Source organism: Castor canadensis, chromosome 4 (genome assembly GCF_047511655.1).
Source record: "Castor canadensis chromosome 4, mCasCan1.hap1v2, whole genome shotgun sequence".
In the NCBI taxonomy this organism is placed as follows: Eukaryota; Metazoa; Chordata; class Mammalia; order Rodentia; family Castoridae; genus Castor; species Castor canadensis.
Genome location: NC_133389.1, coordinates 20366621 through 20389843, shown reverse-complemented (window position 1 = coordinate 20389843; position 23223 = coordinate 20366621). Strand labels below are relative to the sequence as shown.

Sequence of the window (23223 nt, the reverse complement as noted above, 5' to 3'; positions counted from 1 at the left end):
CTGGAATGACAGTCAGTACTGGTGCCCAAGCCTATCACTCTGCTGACTGGGAATTCAGAAGGATGGGCCCAGGCTTTCAAGAATATGTGACTGCTTTTGATGGAACACTAAAATTAACCTGCATTCTGTCCAAATTTTTATATCCATTCAGCATATGGTTTTCCTGTGTAACTATGAGTGTATATGGTTTAATACATTCACTGCTGAAGGACTAATATGAAAAATGTGTTAAAATGTAAAGAGAACCATAACTCATTTCAGCCATACAAAATGGTCTAATTCTACTATTCCTAAATTTGATCTGTGTTTACATCTGTTTACAAAATGTAACCATTCCCTCCCCCACCGACCTAATGCTTCACTGCTCTCTTCTAATAAAAAAATCAATATAAGCATCCGACACTCGTGAGTAACCCTATAATAACAATCCAGAATACATGCAACTGAAAAATAATTCCAGGAAGAACTGATTAAGATTGTAACCAACTGCAGTCTTTCTTAAAAGTACATACTGTATGGTATTGTGAATATAATATTCCTTTAATTTAATTATGCTATTGAGAAATTTTCAGTCTGTATGAAAAAGTCCAAGTTAAAATGCTGTGTTTGGTATTCTTGCCCTTCACACAATTAATGATGCAGTTAGTGTAAAGAATTCTAAATTAAGATGTTTTTAAATTTCCAACTTAATTCAGATTTTTAGTTCTTTTTCTGACTCTATTTGATGAACATTTATAATGTGAACATTTATGAAGGAGTACATGCGTTCTAAGTTGACTTTTAAATTAAAATAATATGAAAATGTTGTATGGTGAAAATGGTATCTTTTTAAAAAGGTATGTGTGTTTATTTTCCAGGAATACACTTCCTCCATTTCTATGCTACCTACTTCATTTTGGTAATTTTCTTTACAAATTTTCACAATAAAAATTAAATATGCTTTAAAATATGAATTCTTTATACTTTTGGAAATATATCAATTTCTTATGCAAAATAGTGAAAGTATAAGTCATTATTCACTCTTTTACTAATCTTTGATGGTTGCACTTTGATAAATAAATAGATCATCTAAGATTCAATAGGGCAATTGCAGCATATAATAGCTATTCAGAGGCAATTAAACTGCCTTTTTTTCATGCCGGCATGTGAACTGCCCTTTCACAACCTTCAACTTGATTCGTGGTGATTCAAAATTAACTTAAAAGTCTTGTTTGCTGACAGCTTAAAGCTTAATTGACTGAAAGCCAAATAGAGTGTGTTCTGTATTCAGCACTAAAGCTATTGATAAAGCCATGTGTAAATTGTGCATGGTGAAAGACAGTGATTGGGCCTCCTGTTCATGTATTAGTCCTCAACTTAGCATTGCTGCACAGTCAGGATTGCTTTGTGGAGTCTTTTATCACACCAGGTTAGCTCTCTGTACTTGCTTCAGCAGCAGGCCAGTCAAGTACTGAACTTCATCAGATCTGTGGAGGCCTGCATGATTCTGCTACTTATTTGTGGGCTTATTTTTTTTCTTTAATATGGCATTGGCCTTTTATTTCTGCTCAGGACCGCTTGTAGCATGTCCTACGAACATTCTTATTTCCTGTGTTTGTCACTTTGGGAATGAATAAGGTCTTCAGGTTGAGGAGTTTTGAAAATATTTTAAGAAAATAAGTATCATAATTCTGATTTGTCTTTCTCAGAAAATGAAATTTAGCTATTTTAAACACTTAATAATGAATGTGTGCTTAATATCCTCAAGTATAATATAACTATTACATTCCAATAATAATTAAATTGTACGTGGACACAAAATAGTTCAGTAATTATTATTCTTTATAGATATATTTTCTTTGTAAAATTGGTGTTTAAGGGGTGAATGAGATGGATTACTAATATATATAACCATATTCTATAAAATTTCAATTATGTCTTTTAAAAATGAGTCTAAGTATATCTAGTTGTATAGGAAAATCAAGGAAAATTTGCACATAAATGTACACTAACAAAGAAAATTTGAGAAACAAATAATTCCCAGAAGCTCTTTATTATTGCCAGCTCTAATATTATCTACTTTGGAACTCTGTATGCTTTATCTTTTAATGCAAAGATTTTGATCAGATAATGATTTAATAATTTAGAAATTAAGTTCACCATGTAATGCATTTTGGAGACATTTTCTAAGTAATGTTTATGTTTCGATTTGATATTTTAAAGTGTATGTGAATGATATTTAAATATGCTTATAATGAATCTCCCTTCTATTTTTTTATGTCACCTAAATTTTATACAGTCATCTTTTAAGTTCAGCAATGCAGATTTGCTGTATTTCATGTTTTATTGGCATTTATTAAGTTGTACATGGTAAGAGGTTTCATCATGACATTTTTGTGCTTGCAAATAATGTGCTTTGATCATATTCACCACCTCTATTACTCTTTCTTATCCCGCTTCTCAGATTTTCCACATTAAAATTTGTTTTCCATATTAAATAAATATTTGAAAAGTGATCAAACTTAAATTGCCTTGCTAGTATCCTTACATTCTAATGTAGTTATTTTTATTTTTAGAACATGAAAATGTAAACTAAAATCTGGTTTTGATAATTTTGATAATAATAATGAAAATGTGTTTTCATTATTCTCTTTCAGATTATGTATAATACCAATGAAAGCATACTCTACATCTTAAATATTTGCATGCAAAAATGTATTTTTATTTTCCTTTTATTTTAGCATAAGATTTGGAATTTGTTATTGTTATATTTCTTATTGATATTCTGGTAACCATGGCTATCTAATTTTACCTGCCTTCTCATTGATTTCCAATAAAAAGTTAGTCTATTAATAAAAAATCAGGATAAGTTGCAACTTAGTTTCAAAATAACTATAATTTAAAAGAGTGTGCTACTCCTATATACTTTTCAATAAAACTGTAATCATGCCTGAAAATGTAAAATCCAGAAGAGTACTGGTTTTATTGAAGTTTCACCTGTACCCAGTGAGATTTGAGAGTCAAGAATGAATTGCTTTTATTGATCACGTTTTTGTATTAACAGATAATCTGACATATCTTTAAAGGCATGAATTTGAAAATAACATTTTGTTTCTTTTTTTATAACATGGTTGGTTAGTAGATACACAATGATTGTATAGGGCAAATAAAATCCTTTGTCTTATTTTTACCTCTTAAAGAAGAGGCTAAATTTAATTATAGGGATTAAAAAATCAATTTCATTCTAAAGTAATTAAAAACAATTATAATGATAATGAAGCAAAATGTTCTTTAAAATGTAGGAAAGATGGCATAAGCATTGGCTCTGCAGTTAGCAAGAACTTCTTGAAGGGATGAAGGCACATGGCCAGGCCTTTCTGACTTGGCCAGCACTGTCCTGTGTACTAAAGAGTACAGTTAAGGTTATGGTCCACTGGAAAAGGATCTCAAGGAGGATAAGGCTTAACTCAGATTCAGCAGTGTTAATTTTGTAAGCTCCATATTTTTGAAAAAGTACATTTTTTTGTCAAGTTATTATAATTATAAGACATTTATTTACTGCGAAAGTGGATTTTCAAAACCTTTGAGATTCAAGACTGTTTTAGGAAAGTGACAGTTTATATTCACATTATTTTTGCTAACTCTGAATAGCTCCCTGTTCTCTTGTTGTCAATATATCATGTACATAGATCAGTTTTAGTTTTTCTAATCCTTTTCATAATGACTAAGATGAACACTTTGTTTTTAGTTAACTATTTGATCAATTCAGTGAACCTATTGATGTGCCTTCGCAAATAAAAAGAAATGTCCACTTTTTAGATTCTATAGCAGATTGTGACAGAATTTGAAAATCTTACTGTTGCAAATTATGGCCAATGGACCATTAAAAATGATCTGTGTTGAATTTGGTTTTATATTATCCTTTTTAACAATGAGTCTTAAAATATTTTATTAACTGAAATGTAATATTATAATATTACATTTTTCAAACTATCCCATTTATATTATACTTGTTCATATCTTAGCAATTGAAATTTTATGTTAGGGTATTAAGATAAAAATCAAAAAGCCAAAGTTTGAATTAACTAATAATTAGAATGCTAGATAGATATTACAGTTTTTATTTATACAATGTATATTTGGCATTGCAAAGTACCTATTAGCTAAAAGAATGCTTTTATTTTGTATTTAGTTACCTAAGTACTCATGGAAAAATATCAGATGTCACCCAATTAAATAAAATGTTCATATAATGTCATGACTCCCATTTAGTTTGAAATCCATATTAAATAAATTGAAAATGATAAGTTGTAAAACTGTAGATGAGATCATAAGTATCTGGCCATATATTTTTATTTGAGCTTTTAAAAATGAAGAACATATTAATGTCTTACAGAAATGACATTTTCATTAACATTAGCTTGAAACTGAGATTAGTGTAATAGCATACAAGAATTAAGTACAGAGAAAATTACCTTGACCATCAAATTCACACATATAGTCCACTAACATTACTAGGTAAAGACCATTCTATGTTATTATTTAATCTTTCAGGTAATAGAAAGAAGATAAATATTTCTTAATTTTCTCTTTCAACTTCATAATATCTAAAATAATGTAGGGTCCATTATAGTAGTTATTTAGTGACTGGAGTGGCCATATATTGAAACTGAGATATGAATTGTGTGTATGTAAAATATATTCAGGATCAAAGCCAAGATTATCTCCCAATGAATTCTTTATCATGATTAACTTAATTTTATTTGACTCCTATCTGATGATTAGCTTGCTGGAACATACTAAAAACATTGGGCTTTGTTTGGATAGAACAGCCAGGAAGGAGTTGATTGTAGCTCTGTGAGATTGTTCCATGTTATCCAAACCAGACTGATCATTACATTGAAGTTCTCTTTACTAATCTTTGGAGTACAATGGATATTGTACTCTAATCCAGTGATAAATATGTATTAATATTTGGGGAGAATTGTTGATCAGGTGATGCATAGTTTAACAGTGACTAGAACATCTCTAAGTGCTAATGAGTACTTACTTGGTAGTCTATACTAATGCTTTAGTGGATGCCAAACAAGTTTAGATGTTAAGCTTTTCAGGAAGAGTGAATGATGGCTAATGATTATTTAATGACAGATCTCTGGACTGAAAGGCATTTAGCACTCAAAGTATACTGCAAAGCCTATTTCTCAAACCTTCAGACAGGTTTATTTGGTCTCACCTTGAATAGAACAGTGCTGTATTGATTTCATTGGTGTAGATTTAAACACACTATCGGCTTAGAATAGCACTAGTATGCAGTAGAAAATGATTGTCTTAACCCTTATGGTGACTCTTAGCTATGCTTTCATATTACTTTGTGAGCTTTGGAAATGATTAGGAATTTATTTCTAATATTTGGAGTTCAGTGCATGACTTTGGAAAATATTTGTGTTAGGTATTCTTACAGTAGACATTAGCTTACAAGATTTATATGGAAGTAACTGAGACTTCAATTTATTCAATTTATATTGTGAATTAAGGTTCTTCACTGTATATTATAGTTGAAGAAACTTTTATTCTGTGGAATTCTGTAGATGACATGCTGATTTTATCATTACATTAAAATTATTTAAGTATTTGGCTTGTGGATACTAATTTTTTGTGTGTGTGTGTGATACTGGGGCTTGAACTCAGGGCCTTCACCTTGTGCCACTCCACCAGCTCCTTTTTGTGATGAGTATTTTTGAGATAGGGTCTTGTGAACTATTTGCCCAAGCTGGCTTTGAACCATGATCCTTCTGATCTCTGCATCTTCAGTACCTAGGATTATAGGCATGAGCCACCAGCATCCAGCGGTTATTATTTTTATCTCAATACTTTGTTTTGTTTTCAGTGTTTTAATATTTCACATAAATTTCTGTGTAAACCAATTTAATATAGTTAATTCATATCCTTGATAGAATTCTACCTCCAGATACCAGTAGAAAAAATGTATAATTTTATTAGATGCTATAGACAAAACTTCTTTTAGAGTTTTTTCTAGCTATGATTTTATTTGCTCATTATTTTATTTAAGAAACATTTAAAATTATACAGAATTAGAAATCTGATAGTGATTCATATTGAAGCAGGGGTCAAATGTTAAAAAGTTTCTGTATAACAAACACTGACAGCCCAGGGAATATTCTAGAGATCAATCTGGATGATGGTGCCATGAGTGACCACTCTGTCTGTTCCCTTCATCTTGTCATTTAAACACTTAACCTATTTAACCTTCCTTATCTGTAAAATATGGGTATTGGTTTGCCTACAAAGGAGGCCTTTGACCCTCCTTTTCCTCTAAAAATCACCCCCTCAACAGTCATCTCATCTTGGACCTACAAGATTTTTTATAATTCTGATTCTGACTTCTTTTCATTTCTTTTTCAAATCCTATGGTATTTCTGTTTGTGTAAAGTGATTGTAAAGTTTTGAAAAGTGATTGTGATAAGCCTATAATTGTGTCATTACCACCAATCTAATATTAGTAAATGTGTGGCATACTTTGTATAAACAAATGAAGTTTGTATGGACCCAGTGTTATTTTTTAATTATTTAACAGATGGACCTCAGGCATTTTTAAAATGGGGAACCTTTTGTCCTTAACATATTTTGAGAGGATTTTTCCCATAATTAATGCCTTGTTATTTTGTAGAAATCAAATACATAGGTGAAATATTACCAAAACTATCCACTTTTCCTTTGTTAGTAAGAGAAAACACAATACTAAGATAAATTATAACTATACATTAAATTCTTGTTTTGTATTGGATTGTTTTCAACTAGCTGTGTTGGACCTTTGTATGGCAATTTATGATACTGAGACTGGTGTTCTTGTGGTCGCAAGAGTTCTCAGTAATTTTCATTTTTTCTTGATTTTATATTCCTATTTTGTCCCCTCCAAAAGACTAAGAGCAGTTAAATAGAAAGAGTCATTTTCTGGTATGTGTGTTTATCCAACATCAATACATATGTATATTGAGGGTTTTATATATGGAGCGGGAAAAATCTGTCTTCATAAAAAATGAGTTAAGATAAGAGAAGACTGGAAAGCCATCCCCCTTCACAACTATTAATGATTTGAACTAGTAAGGAAGAATTTTGAGGAAGTAATTCTCTTATCATGTACCAGAAATAGATTGTTTTAAAACCAGCCTTTAAATACAGCATGATATCTTCTAAGTCCAAATATCTGACTGACTCCATGTATAAGTTAAATCATTAAATTTTTCTCTTAGTGTTCATTTTGGGAATTGTAGCTTTCCAAATCCAGAGTCATAACAATCAGTGAGTTAGCTCTCTTATATATATTGCTGAGTTAACACCAGAAGGGCTCAGCAAAATTTCAAGGCCTAGAGGCTGTTTTAGCTTCATACATGTAGATAACTCAGCTTCAAGTTCTAAATGGAATTAACTAATTAATAGGAAACCATATATAATAGTTATATGAAAGAGAATATTAGTAAGTTTTAATATCTGTACATTGCTTATTTGAGCATTATAGTAAAAGAAATTGTAGCTATGGGCAAAAATCTGTGAAAAGTTTTTATCAAATTGCAACTACAGTTAATTTGTTAGGCTAGTTAACTCTTATGAAATGAGTAATTGTAAAATTCTTTAAAAATTATCCATAATAACTTCATAAACACAGATTTCACTTTTCTGCATGTAGTTTAAAAAGGATGAAAACCCAAACATATAACAGGATCAGAAATGAAAATTCTGTGTAGCTGTCTACTAGCAATTCAAGCTTGCAATTTCTTCAGGCTCTCTAAAGATAGAAATCTCAGGGAAAATGGGAATTAGCCACTTTCCAATATGTATATCCTTTGGCTACAGTCAGACTACTTCTTTTTTTCCTTTTAGGTTGTGTTCTGATAATGAATATATACTAAGTAGTTTGAGGGTTTGGTTTATTTTACCAGTGGTTTTGGACTTTAAATATGAATGCTTAGGTTACTTGTAGTTATTTGTTTTTTTCTGTAAACTCGAAGGTTTACATTATTGATTGTTTAGGTGATTAATAAATTAAAATTCAAAGTTCTTGACATTTTCATTTCTCCTTTAAATTTCTTTACTCATTTAGTTCTTAAGAATTATATGTTAATTTTTATTGAGTTTTAATAACTCACAAGATGCCTAAAAAGATGACTCTTATAAATTTTTTATTTGTGGTTTTATATATCTCTGCTGTTTTTGGCTAATGTATCTCAGGTATTTGTGCACTGGATGAAGTCTTTACTATAAAACTTTGCATTGGGCGTGTCACAATTTCACCTGCATCTGCTGCTACTACAGAACTGTGGCCACTAATTTCCAAGGTATTATGTTGCCCTCAATTATTATTTCTGCTTAACACCTCACTCAAAGTCGAGAAAGCAGCAGAAAAGAATAACGTGAAATAGGTGAAAAATTTTCAAAATCAGAAAGAGCATTGACTATGAAAAATAAAAGCAGGAAATCCATTAAAAAGACTGATTTATTCCAAAAAAAAAACCTTAAAAAAATGTAACTTTTAGTCACATATCATTGTTTCATTATTGGGACCAAATGTATAACTCTTAAAAAAAAAAAGAATACTGCAACTCTCCTTATGCATGAAGATGTACTTGTTAACTCCTCAGAGATGGTACAAGAAAGCCCTTTTGATTTCAATTTTATATCACTGAGTGGACAGAGATAAATGTCTAGATTAAACTATATTAAATGAATCCAATAAATTGTTATTTTATGAATAGAAATGACCTCAGGCATAACAATTTATTTCCCACTCTACTGTAATGAGTAGGTATAAAATCCTCATGAAAGGTATTCTTCAAGTTCCATATTTTTTTTTCTTGGAATGTATTCAAACAATCACAGAATGTTTTCATATGTTTTACAGAACCAAACCAGGTCGACACCAGTATTTTTATAAGTTAATCATTGGAGGAATTAATGTTTTTAAACAATAACTATGAGAAAAGATCATGAGAATGATTTGCTAGGCTTGAGAATTACATAATTTTATAAGTCACTTACCACTGCGTTCCTGAAAAGTTTCCTTTCTTTAAGAAAATGCTAATAATACTCTTCCTGATGTTACAGTTTCTACAGTTTTTAAAACTTGGTATATGTCTCAGAGTCACCTTAGAAAAGTAAATTGAACCAAGAATTGAATATTTTCTGAGATAATTATTACCTACCCGATTTCTGATTACCTAGATGTCTTAGATATTTAGGATTCTTAAAAGTCTCAGTTTTCTCCCAAGCTTTGAATGCTTGCACTTAAAGTAAAGGCAAAATAAAACAATAGACTTTTTGATGTTTGGATAGAGGATAAGAGAACAGTAAGATAATGAAAACTCATGAAAGAGCAAGTGTAGAACAGTATCTTTATGAGGAATAAGAAATTTTTATGTGAGATATTTACAAACAAGCAAGTTGCTGTCAAAGGTTAAGGTTTCTAATTATCAAAGTAATTAACACACTTGTAGGATAATAATGATAATATTAAATTTTCTTTGAAAGTCATTTTAAAATTGGTCAGATACTTTGCTTTGATCTGATTTAGTAGGAAATGGCTTGGTGTATTTTATCAAATACACATGCTGATAATACACATTTTTACAAAGAGACATTATTTCAGAATGGCTTAATCAGCAGCAGCAGAGAGAAATATGCATTTGCAGAACCTGGTGTGCACCAGCAGGGGGCTATAGGGCATGCATACAAATTAATAGCACATTTGTTTTCCTCAGCTTTTAAGTGAGGGGAATAATGCAGCAGCAGCAACAGTAAAAACCATAGATTTGGGGAGTACGTTCCATCTGCACTGTCATAGAAGTGAGGAAAACACTAGCAGATCACAAAGCAACTGGAATGTTTTTAAGACAATGGGGGAAAGTCCTACCCTGTTACATTCTGCACTCACACCTGCTTTGGTAATAATGTGAAAGTTTGAAAATAAATGTGAAAGTGCTCCTTGACAGTCATTTTTAATTAGTTCATCTTTTTTTTCCTGTAGGAAATAGAAAAGAAAATGTAAAAAACTTGCACACTGTTTTATTTACTTCACTTGCACAGTTAGTCATGCACAATTCCATGTACAACCATCTGCAATGATTATATTTTTTCTTATCAAAATTTATTTAATATGTTTTGTAAAAATTGCGGAGCTTGTAAGCTATGCCAACAAATGAAAATAATGTGTAATAGTCTTATAAGAACTCTTAGTTTAGAAAGGTGCTTAATCACATAATTTTACTGCCATAGATCCTCAAATCTTTATGAATAGTCAGTGCGACCTGGATTCACCACTTAATCACCACGCAGGTCCTTTCTCACGCTGGATTGTCACTGATTGATGCCTTTACGGTGTTGTCATTCAATAAATTCACCTTTGCAGGATTTGACGAAGAATTGGGGTACATTGGATAACTGAAATTTAATTAGTAGAATACTATAGCATTTGAAGCTCTTCACATCAAATTATTTTTAAAATGAATTAATATTTTTTCTTATTTTAAGGATCATTTTCTCTATTGTTAATAGGCTTATTTGGAACACTACTGTTACATAACTGGTAAAATTTGACTTTTTCTGACATTGTGTTTTCATTCTTTAGGTAGTAATATGGAAAATGTTTGGGCCAAACTTATCTAGAAATAGTTTACACTCTGAAAAGTCTACTGAGGTCCAGTGTTTTTCTTCTGATGATTCTAAAGTATGGACAACAACATCATGAAATTTCAAAAATATAGCCCACTCGGGTATAATGTTCTGAGACTCTCACTAAGAATGTTATATGCTACATGTGTGTATAATTCTGTATCTGCAGCATGTATGTATGTAGACTTAACATTTGACTAGGAGCCTATAATGATTATTAAGAAGGCATGTCTTAAAAATAAATTAGTAATATTCCATTAGACAGTTATGTATATCAATTTAGATAGTAGTCAATCAGAAAAATTTTTTTGATGAAAGTACATCTAAAAGACCATTTGAATTCAACTTTTAAAAATCTAGTTTAAAATATCTCTTGATTAGATAAATTTCATTGTCATGAATTATTTTAAACTCACCATTACTTAGTATGTACTTTTATATATGCTGTCTATAGCCAATATTTGTGGACATCACATTTAAAATATCTTTGGGGCTGAAAAAATAGAAATTGATAAAAAATAATTTTAGAAGAATATTTCACAGTTCTGAAAATAGATCTATCTGTCGCTGTATGGACAAACATTTGCAGAGCTTTGAATGCTATGCTAAGACCATTCTCATTGTGTCAGATACTGTAAATAGCCAATCATGAGTCTCAATTCTGGGATTCCTCTTGCCCTCTAGATTGCCAATATTAACAAGGTTCACTTTGATAAGTTTATGTTTGCTCAGAATTACTGGTTAAAATCTAATATTAGCAAATATACTTTATTGCAAATAAAACAAGCCTGTAAAGAACCATAACAGAAAATATTTTCTAGCTTAATCCAAATGATTTTAAAGAATCCCTGTGTTCTGTTATAAGATCTTGGAATTTACTGTTTTTGTAATCTTTTAAAAATAAGAATGTGGGTTTTTTTGGGGTAGAGTTAAAAGTCATGGTTACTTATTAATGTATTTTGGTACATTTTATTAAGTATAGAGTGTTTTCCCTTTATTATGCAGCACATATTAAAACAACTCATCTCTTATACATATGATTCTAAGATATTAAATATGAAAAGTAAAGAAAAATTTATTTTATGTTCATCTGTCATGAACAGATATTTCTAAATCCCCAAAATGATGTTTGAGGGTATACTGAAATTTATATGAAACTCAGAGAATATATCATTATGAATGTCATTTGGACTCTATCATATGCCAGAAATTTCCGACATAAAATTGGTATTCTAAGACCAATCTTAAAATAATGTGTTGATTTAAAAAGAAAATCCTGGTTGTAAGTTCTGATGTAGGCTATCCTGCAAATGTAGTTAAAATCTTGAGGGATTTCTGAGTGCAGCACGTTATTCATTAGTTTTTACTTGAAATGTACTTATGTATAAATCAACTATAAAATACATTCTGATACTGAGACCTACACAAAGAATCAAATTTTTTAAAACAGTTTTACCAGATCACACAGTTGTAAAGTATTTTTTCCAAGTAGTAAATTGACAGTATCTACTTACCTAAGGTTTTAATATAGTAATAGCGCTCCATCAAAGTGTGTGGCTAATTGCAGATATAAAGTTTCTGCTGGTAGTCCAGCTCTCATAAAACTGCGTTTAGCCTTAATTCAAACCCATTGATTCCTAGTCCAGTTACAGCTGAAGAACTTAATATGTCTTTTAATCCTTTTATTGTAAGCTAGGATAAAATTAATTTTACCCTAGAACTGCACAGAGCCAATTAACATGATCTTTAGAGTTATTTAGTAAAGTGCTTCAAACTGTTAAATTTATCTTGACCTCTTGGTTGCACTCTCTGACTGCTTTTTAAATGAAGTAATCAATATCTCATAGCCCTTTAAATAGCTTAAATTTCTCAGATATTTTACCTGTGCTCTAGTTAAGCTGTAAGTAAAGTGTTTACTCCTGTTCTTGCAAATCTGGAGTCAATTATGCTAAATGTAAAGACAATTATGTACTTTTGAGGAACACCATGAATTAAATGGTCGTTTTCATAAAATCAAAACCTCACATTTTGTTAAGAGTAACCCAGTAATGAGGAAACCTATCATTTCCACATTGAACATGTATCTGTTTGCAACTTAAAATACATAACATTTATGTCCTTTATACCATTGCACGTAGCTTCTGTTTTCCACACAGGGCTAGTTGAAGGTATTAATTTTCTTACTGTGATAGGGTGATCAACCGTCCTGTCAAGAAAATGGATCTCCATGTCACCCTTTAGCATGATTAAATGGAGCCATGTCTCTGTGAAAAAATAACAAATTTTCATGAGACAAATGAAACCGTAGAAAGGTTTACTTTTAGAGAATTGTTTTATTTTTATTATCTCAAAATCTCCCATTTGATTGTCAGTTTACTTGTAGGAAAGCATTGCAGCTGATCGCATATTCCTTGAACTATTTAACACAAAACATGTGCCAAATTAATCATGTAACAATGCTTCCAAATTTGAAAAATTAAAAAATGAGAAACTGCTGTTATTTTTACAACAGTAGTAGGGATATACATCTGTACCTTATACAATCACTAATCAATAGGAGGCTCTTTTAGGGATTCCTTGTCTACTTTTTTATCTCTTGTTAACAAAGAGCTATGGTCTTTTCACATCTGAGTTGGTGATAAAAATTACAAACCATAGAATTTCAACTTCATCCAAATGGACAGTATTGTTATGAGCCTATGCACAAGCCAAACTTTAAATTACACCAAGTGATGTTCTTGACAGCTAATTAAGATTTCATATTTTGGCCACTTAGCAGAGGGCACCTGTTACAATTCTTTTTATTAGCCTAGGGATAAAATTTACAAATTGCTGCTTGAAAGTACATTATTAAAACTTCCTCAAAGTCCTAATTCCTTCCTGAGGATTGGGAGTTAAGACAAGATTGAAGTAATTAAACAAAAGGAACAGAGAGAAGGTGGAGGACCAGGGATAGGCGGAGCTCTCTGAATGCCCCTGTTGTTTAATTTCCGACTGGAAGCAGCCCATGTGTGCTTCTGCGCTCCCTCCCCCTTCAAGCAGTGGCCGTTGCAGAGGCTGAACGGCTGGGGTCAATGCCTTGCCTATTGATCAGTATCCCTGCAGTCCCTTGCTCCAGCAGCTGCTTCATTGGCTTCTTTCAGGGCCTGCTTCAGTACATTAGAATAGAAATCCATAACCAGAGCTGTGCTCATCCAAGCAAGGGAAGAAACTAAATTAAATGGTATAAAACAATCTTGGATCAGGAGTTTGTGCCAATTCATCTTGATCTAAGATGTCACACCGGGCTCTCTGTCTGAGCACCTGGGCTAGAGGCAGCCATAGTGAAAATAGATGGAGCTGCGATCATTCATTTGTCAGCTAAGGAGCAAGGCAGCGGTTAGCAATTCCCTTCTGCAGAGGTCAGCTGACAGAACAATCAGTGCAACTGCAGAATAGAGCTTTCCTTTGAACTATTGTTATGGAGCATGCTCTTGCTGAGACTTGGGGGGAGGGGAGCTCAGTTTGCTTCCTGTTTCAAAACTACTTATAAAGAGTAGAATATATAGTACTAGAGTCAGTGAATCTAGATGTAGTTGTACTGTGTTCTTAGTCCTTGTGTCTGTTCTCGTACATAAATAAAGTTGGTTTTAAATGCATGCGTTGAGATACAGATGGTCAAACTGTTAAACAACACTTCGTTTAAAATTAAGGTGCTATAAACCACAGAGGCACGGATCATTGATTTTTTTTTTCTTTTTATCATGGTTAAGCTTTTAGATGTTTTTTCACACTTTAGTTACCTTAACTATCACAGATTGGGGTTGTACTTTGAATCTGTTAATAGCATGTACCTGCTAATGCATTTTATGAGCCTTTTTGTCTTTAAAAAACTAGAAAATTTCTGTGAAGAAAAATATACACTATGGTATTTGATCAGAAAATATTTGTTAGTATTAATGAAATATATTTAAGCATTTAAATCTAGAGTAATTGATGGAAGGTGATTTATCATGACCTTGGAAGTTAGAAAATAATTTTGCAATATTGGAAAAGCATCATTATAAAGCATCAAAAATCTACACAAAATTTGAAATATACTATGTAAAATTTGACAAATCAGGAAAATGGATAATAACTAAACTTTTATATGGAAGAAAGAATATTTTTAAGGATAAATCTGTTCTCTATGGGCTTGTTTGAGATTTTGTATGTTGTACAGAAGTTAAGAAATTACAACAGCAACAATGAGCAATCTTTTTTGTGTGATGTCCTGCCATTTCCATTTCTTAGACTCAGCTACGTCTTTTTGGCCCTATCCAGTTGTTTGGTGGTGTTTATTGAAAAATACTCTTCATTCCTAAATGTATAATCTAGAATGTTTTTATAATCACATGTCTTTTTAAAGTTGATATCCCTTTAATTTATAGTATGTTTTGGATTTTAGGTTGCTTATCCAGTGTCCCACAAATGAAGAAAATTTCCACATCTTATGAGGAAAGACGGAAGCAAGCTACTGCCATCGTTTTACTAGGAGTTATAGGAGCTGAATTTGGTGCTGAAATTGAACCTCCTAAACTATTGACCAGACCCCGAAGCTCTAGTCAAATTCCTGAAGGATTTGGTTTGACTAGTGCTGGATCTAACTACTCATTGGCCAGGCATACTTGTAAGTTTTTAAATTCCCAGTGTTAATCTGTTGCTTTTTAATACACTTTATTTGTCAACAGAATCTCAGAAGATTGAAGACAACCTGGGTTTTAGCTCATCCAGAATGCTTGAAGTTATAAAGCAGAGAAATCTGTTTGGAACGTTACTCTTTAGTTACAGTTACCTGAACTTTTTTCTTTTTTAGGGGGAGCGGGGTGCTGGGATTTGAATCAGGGGCGACACCTTGAGCCATCCACCAGCCCTTTTTTGAGGTAGGGTCTCATGACCGTATGTAGGGTATTTGCCTAGGTTGGCTTTGAACCGTGATCCTCCTGATCTCGCCTCCTGAGTAGCGAGGTTCACACACATGAGCCACCGGCACCCGGCCTGGACTTCTTTTTTAAAAGGTAAAGCATGGCCTATTAAATGATTTTCTTAAAATAACATATTTCTGAGCTCTATGCTTTTGCAATTTGGTCAAGGTGCTTGCCAAAATGTATGAAAGCTTATTTCAACTTAAAACTTTAAAAAATAATTTCTGAAGCACTATGTAGTTTGTCCTCAAATGTGGTTTGAAAAGTCAGGGAGGGGTGAAACACCAAAAGAAAAGAGCAGGAATGATAAATTATTAATTACCTCTGTAATTAAAATAATTTCAATAACTGTTTTTAAATGACTAAACTACTACAATTAGAGCTCAAAGGCCTTGCTTGTGTCATATACCTACAGTTTTATGCTTGGTATATGGATGTAGGTTATGGTATTTTAAAATGAGGTCTTTTGGTACTTCAGTGTTGGAAATCCTTTAGAGAAGGTCAGAGTATTCCTATCTTACTGAAAAATCATTTCTAGTAATTTGTTTCATCTTTAAGCACCAAATATAATCCTCCTGATTACATTACAAAGTATTCTTCGTAGAATGAAATGCTGTGTATTCTTTGGGTTTGGGGCCTTTCATAAAGGGAATAAATGTTACTTTGTTAGTTATGACAGCAGAGACCTGACCATTGTCTCATACCTGTGTTACTGGGTTTTGTTATGAAAGTCTTTCAATAGAGTTAGCTGCTGCTTTTGTAATTATTCTGTAGGAGTCTTAATTCAGCAAATACTTATTAGTGACTATCTCTTGATTCCTATTTGACATTGAAAATCAGAGTAAAAACAACACAAACAATAATAAAGCAACTATTTTTATTAGCATATAATAGTACAAGGGGATACATTGTGATATTTACATATGTGCTTACAATATATCTTAAACTTAACCTCTCCATCCTTCGTCTTCCTCCCCCTCCCCCTTCATAGAACAATTTCAGCAGGTTTCATTCTTCTGTTTTCATATATGAATTCACCCTTTCCTATTCCTTCTTCTCTTTCACTGGTACCCATCCCTGGAAAAGACCTGTTTAACACTCCTGTCCTTCATTTTTCTTTAAAGTGTGAAGGAGAGTTTAACTTCAGGCCTGTGTGCATATGTAATATTTTTCGTTCTCTAACATTTTTAAAGCAACTATTTTGAGCTTTGTTTTTAAGCTCAATACATTCATTAACTTAGTCTTCATGATAATCTATAACATGGGTACCTCTACCATCTCCATTTCACACAGAAAACAGGCTTAGCTAATCTGACCATGATCTACCTCTAGCAGACAGCAGTGTCTGCGTCAGTCTGGTCTGTTGGTTGCAGAGTTCATGCATTTGACCATTACAAATGGCCACTGTTTACTGGCTTCTAGGCGAAGGTTTAATGACTATAACTTTATCATCTACACTCTCTTTTCTATCACTCATGTGATCGTTAAAATGAACTTAAGACTTTTTCAAAGTGGTTCAGCCAAAAAGTAGTAAAACTCCAACATGAACTCAAACTTCTTGTGACCTAAAATCCCATGCAGTCTCCATTCTCCACCTGGGCGCACCACTTTCCCTCTCCTGCAGAGGGCTCCATACTGCTTGTCCCCTTCTCTCAATTTCAGCCTCTTTCCCTTTTCTTGAGATCAAGTTCTCTGCTTTCCATTCATAACACCCTGTGCAAATATTTAATAAGGTTTATTTATCTATGTCACTCCAGACAGCCTAAAACTTCATATGTAGTGTACTACTTAGAATCTTAGCATTTAGAATAGTAGAGATTACTGAAATTTTTACGTGAATTTTAGTCTGGTGGCTTTCAAACTTTTTTGCCTACTAGCTCTCTACAAACTATCAAGAAATGTCTAACCTTTTGTACATTTTTGATTGTTAAACCTTTTTAACTATAAGTTTAAATGTTTGTAAAAGTTATATTTCTGAGGATATTATGAATATTGATGTATAAAATGAAAACTATTCTTTTAATATATATGCTTTTAATGTGCATTATTTAAAATATATAAAGAAATTCTTCTTTATAAGTCATAAATCTTACATCTTGAAAAGAAAAAAATTTCTATCCTCACAGTTTTAAAGAAGGAGTTAATTTGTAAACTTAGTATCCATAAATCAATTCCTTTAAGCTACTTGTGTCTTAAAAGTCTTGTGCCAAGGCATGGTAGTGCATACCTATAATCTAGCATGTGGAGGCAGAGGCAGGAGGATCCCAAGTTTGAGTTCAACCCTGTCTCAAAAAACAAAAAAGAAAGTATTTGTGTTTTTAAATCTAATCCCTGATAAGTCTTAAGGTGCTCTCAGTTGAAGGGAGTTAACTACTTACATTGAAGATATGGATTCTAACATGTTTCATATAATTCCTCAATGGTAACCTTTTGTATTTTATATTTTCCTGCTAGGAAATTGAACATAAATACTATTTCTTATGGAATTTTCCCATAACCTAGTATGTCTGTATAAATGCAGGAACATTGTAAACTTGTGAATTGCTGATTGATTTCACCCAAGGCATTGGCTGTTTGCTAGGTACATTAATTTATACCACATTATCCTAGACTGCTTTTGTTCCCACTTTTCTTCTTTTCATTTTGTTCTTTGAGTCTCACTGTGTAACCCAGGTTCACCTCACCTTCTCCATCTTCTTACCTCAGTCTCCTGAGTGCTGGAATTATAGGTGAATACCACCAGGCATAACTGTTACCACTTTTCTACCCTTTACTCAAAAATCTGTTAATCGTGAATTTGCTTCTGATAACATCTTTTCTTTTAACTGCACTAAATCCAGTTGTAAATTGTTAGTTCTCTAGCTAGTACTTCCTTCCTAGAAATAGAGGAAGGGGTTAGGCGAAGAGGGATTTAAAAGCTATGACAAAATAGAAATAGAGATTTTTTTTTCAAAGACAGCTTGGGAATTGATAATAGAATTGAAGGGTGTTAGTATTGCCGCCCCCCCCCCCACCCCGCCTTTTAAATCGGAGCTTAACTACATGGAAGAGAGTCCCAACACATATTTCAGACTTGAGGAAAATCCCATTCTCTCCCTTTAGTGAGGGTCTTTTGCATTGTACCGCCTCAACTTTCCCAAGCAAGGCAAAAAAAAGTTACCCAGTCATTTCAAATATCTAAGTGTTTTAGAACCTAGTGTCGGTGTGGGTGTGCTTGAGAATTTTAGGTAATGAACTAGATTGGGCAGGGAAGAAGGTAATGCTTCTTAACAAATTATATTTATGATTATTTCATTGAAAGAGAAGATGGAGAGATTCTGAGCAGTTTATGGCAACCAAGAAGTACTATATCAAAATGAATGATATAGAATCTAGTAAATCTAGTTTAAAATATCCTTAATATTTCTCACCTCTCTTTTGCTTACCCCATTTTGCTTTAAGAACTATGGAATATTTTAAGGTTAATCATGGATTTGCTTATAACTTCCATTCCATTACCCAATTTTTTTATTCATAGGTCTTCTTCATTGGTGGTACATTTGTCTACCACAGTGATTTTTCAAGACTTTTTTTTTTTTAAGTTGGGGTATCTTAACTAAATGTAAATTTATTAATTTGAATCTTACTCTCCTGTTTGGAAACAGAAGCCTAAATGTTTTACTTGGTTCTTTTCAATCAGTCATGCATAATATTAGTTATAATTATAATCTATTACATTACCAAAAGCTGCTATACGTATTGCCATGTTTGTTTATGTGACATTTAGAAGGCATTACTGCCATTAAATATTTAGTCTCTATGGCACCTTATTGAGTGAGATAATAATTATTATCCTCATTTGAGATAAGGCCATTAAGACACAATATTTGATGAACTTTAATTGCTAATGTGGTTAGATGTGTAGATGGTGAGTCTTAGGCTTCCTCACAAAGCCATTCTGTGAAAACTCATAACGTAGTCAAATCCCAGTTGGCCATGTTGATGGAAGGAAAGAGTGACACTGATGCATAATTCAAAACTCACTTAGTTTTATAACATATTTTATACTTTTTGTTTTGTTTGGTGGTACTGGGGTTTGAACTCAAGGCCTCATGCTTGCTAGACAGGCACTCTACCACTTGAACCACTCTGTCAGTCCCATTTTATACTTAATTTTGAACCTAGATGACTTTTTTTTTGGGGGGACTTACACTTTGTATATGTTGAAATAACATTGATGACAGAGCTGAAAGACTCTGATGTTAATAAGAGGTCTATATTATACCCTTGGGTAAGCTGACTATCCCTCTGGGTTACAGTATCTTCTTCTAAAAAATAATGAATGGGACCCATTTTGACTTTAAGGTCCCTTTTAGTCCAGTTAGTCTCTGTTTCTGAAGTGAAATACAAAGCATCCAGGAAAGTCTTCTTTGCCTCCTTCGCACTCCATGTAGGAGTAGAGACTCTTATTTCCTATCAAGTGAACTCATTTTTATTCTAATCCATGATGAGACTTTATTAGAACATTTTAGAATGTTATTTATAATATTACCTTGTAGGTATTTTGTTTCATTTGGTCTTTTCTGCTCATTTTATAATTGTAGAATTATGCTGGCACATCTGTAGTAAATTCCATTTTGATCTCTCATTAGCTTTTGACTCTGGGCAAGTGTCATAAGTCATTTCCCAAGGCAGTAGTGTCAGACAGATTTGTGTGCAGAAGTGTTCCTGGGATCAATAGCCTGAGGGGAGTGAAAGAAGCAGGACTGGACAGGGGAAGAGTTGAACTGGGTTTGGGTTCCATAGAAAGCCTTGGCTGGTCATAGGGAACTCTGTACTAGAGTGACATTTCAGAATTATACTAAATTAGGGCACAAGGTTCAACTTCAATATCCCATGTCAATCAGTCGTTGAATTTAGGGGTACCCTAAAAGAGACTGGGACCTCAGATTGACAGTTTTCCTCATCCTACTGCAGAGCCCATAAAAGGCTTCAGCTGAAACTGTTCAAATGCTACCATCCCTACAATCTTAAGGAAGTGAGTCCTTCATTCTCAGAAGGTGGGGAGATGAATGTCTCCCCAGCTTTCCCTTCAGTGCCTTACTGTCTTAGGTATGTCCCCATTTTCCCTTTCTGTCATACCAGAAAGGGAGAAGGAAGGGACCTCCCTTTCCTTAACACTCTACCTCTTGTGGGGTACTTTTACCCCACACCTCGCACAGCATGAGGCACAGTAGTGATAGCTGATTAGTGAGCATTTATTCTTTGCCAGGCATTATCTTATTCAGTCTTCTCATCCTACTAAATAAGTACTGTTACTCTTCCCGTTTATCAGGTGAGGATACTGAGCTTTGCCAAGTTCAGCAAACATAACCAAAGATTTGTGAAATTAAACTTTCTTTGTGTGGACAATAAATTGAGACCATATGTCAATTATTTAAGATTATACTGCTGAAACGTGCCAAGCCTGTATTTGAACACCTATGCTCCAACTCAAAAGTGGTGTATTTTCCCCATTTCATATAGCTGTTCTGTGTTATAAACAAGTAGCATTCAAAAAGTTGTGCTGCAAAAAAAGTGGAAATCAGTGAGTACCAGGCTGCCTGTAAATCTGAACATCTATGAATCTTGCATCAGTGCTGTGGAAATACAAACACATAGAAAATCCACATCTCTGTATTTAGGAAATGGCTTTCATCTGTGGTGTGAAAGAAATACTTAGATTAGCAAAAATGAATTTTTCCTCATGGTCAGTCTTTAGAAATACCATAATGCTAGGGTTCTTCAGCCAAGGTGCCTGATATTAGTTACATTACATGGAAAGTGCCACACTTGTGTGTATTTACATTTTTGTTCTGGGAAAAGGGTAAACAGATTCCATTAAGTTCTCAAAAGAAAGTCATTAAAAATAAAAATGGATAGGAATCACTGCAAAATAATTGCTTATTTGTTATTATTTTTAAAACAATATAGAACTATTATAGAATACTAACTAATAATTATAGAATTATTAGTTCAGCTATAGTACCACCAAATGTAAGTATCAGTTAGATGCTACCTAAGGAATATTTTGGTTCTGTGAACCTGTATTTAGTCTCACACTGTTGTGCTGTCTATGATTTTGTTTTGTTGGAGTCTACTGTGTGAAAATAGTTCTCCACATATTCCCCATGCTTTCTAATCCTGAGTATTTTATTGAATGAGTATATTAATGTAGACATGGATTTTATAATGAAAATACCTAAATTTTATTTAGATATTTAAATTACAAGGTTAAGCCTAATTCAAATATATATGTATGTATCTGTCTCTGTATATATACATCTGTATTTGTGTGTGTGTGCGTGTGCGTGTGTGTGTGTGTGTGTGTTTCTGTGTGGTGCTGAGGATGGAACTCAAGGCCTTACCCATACTAGGCAAGTGCTCTATTACTGAGCTACACCCCCGACCCTCATCTCAAATATTTTATCAAAAATTACCAAACTGCAATTAACAACAAAGCTAGTAGTAGTTGCTGGTTATGAAGAAAGGATCAACAATAACAAGGAAAGCACCGATGTCATTTGCAAGGCCAAGCGATGGCAAAAGAATGGGTATTTTCACAATTCGTAGTTATTCCCTTGTGCTCCTGAGCGGGTGCTGCAGCCTGGACGTTACATTTGCCTGCTTTCTGCCAGGAAGGTCTGCCCAGGAAAATAATCAGACTTCCTGTCCAGCTCCTTAGCACACAACTCAGCTCTCCACATTCTTTGCTCACCTCTTATTGTAATTTTAACTTTGAAAACCATGCAGTTCCAGATGCCACTTGACTTGCCTCACCACCACTACTGAGTTTAGTTACTGATTCTGCACTTTAGCAGAGTGTTTTTAAAGTGCAGGTATCAGAGCCTTTCCTGGGGTTTCTGTCTAGAAAGTCAGGAGTGAGATTCAGGCACATGTATTATTTTATTTTTTAGGGGGGGAGTGTTACTTTGTTTATTCCCTTTATGCAGTGCTGAGGAGTAAACTCAAGGCCTCACAGATGCTAGGCAGGCGCTCCCTGCTGGTTGTTTTTACTTGTTTTGAGACAGGGTCATGCTTCTGCCTTTGCCTGGACTGGCCTAGAACTCACAGTCCTTCTGCTTCTGCCTCTGGAGTAGCTGAGATTACAGGCATGGAACACCACAAGCATATTTTTTTTTTGTCTGTTTTTTTGAGTCAGAGTCTCACCATATTGCCTAGGCTGGCCTTGAACTCATGATCCTCTTGCCTTAGCCTCCCAAGTGCTAGAATTATAGTCATGCACCACCACACCCAGCTATCTGTATCATTTTTAAAGCTTCATATGTAATTTTGATCTATAGCCACAGCAGAGAAAATCAGTAGAATATAGAATCTTTCACAGTTATTTTAAATTGAGTGCTTTATGATAATTCTGATCATTAAGCTACCTTAAAGTGCAAATTATCCATTTTTGTTAAGTTTCAGAGGGGAGAGATAATGGGGACAAGTTAGAATGAGTAAATGACATTAATATGACTCTCAGAGCTAATTCTTTAGGTAATTTGGCCTTTTTATTGCAATTTCATTATTCTTGAACCAAATTGCTTGCATTTGCATCTTGACATCACCCTTAGTACCTGAACACAGCTACTTTGAG

The 23223-nt window shown here is 33.2% G+C and overlaps 1 protein-coding gene across 6 annotated transcripts in view; it reads left to right on the top strand.

The window, feature by feature from the left end:
- Positions 1 to 23223, top strand: part of Wdr7 (WD repeat domain 7) — a 329483-nt gene that overhangs the window by 184989 nt on the left and 121271 nt on the right. For all 6 annotated transcript variants that reach the window (XM_074069754.1, XM_074069755.1, XM_074069752.1 and 3 more), the window contains one exon: positions 15089 to 15310. In XM_074069754.1, the coding sequence (XP_073925855.1) occupies positions 15089 to 15310 (222 nt within the window). The remainder of the gene's footprint in view (positions 1 to 15088; positions 15311 to 23223) is intronic.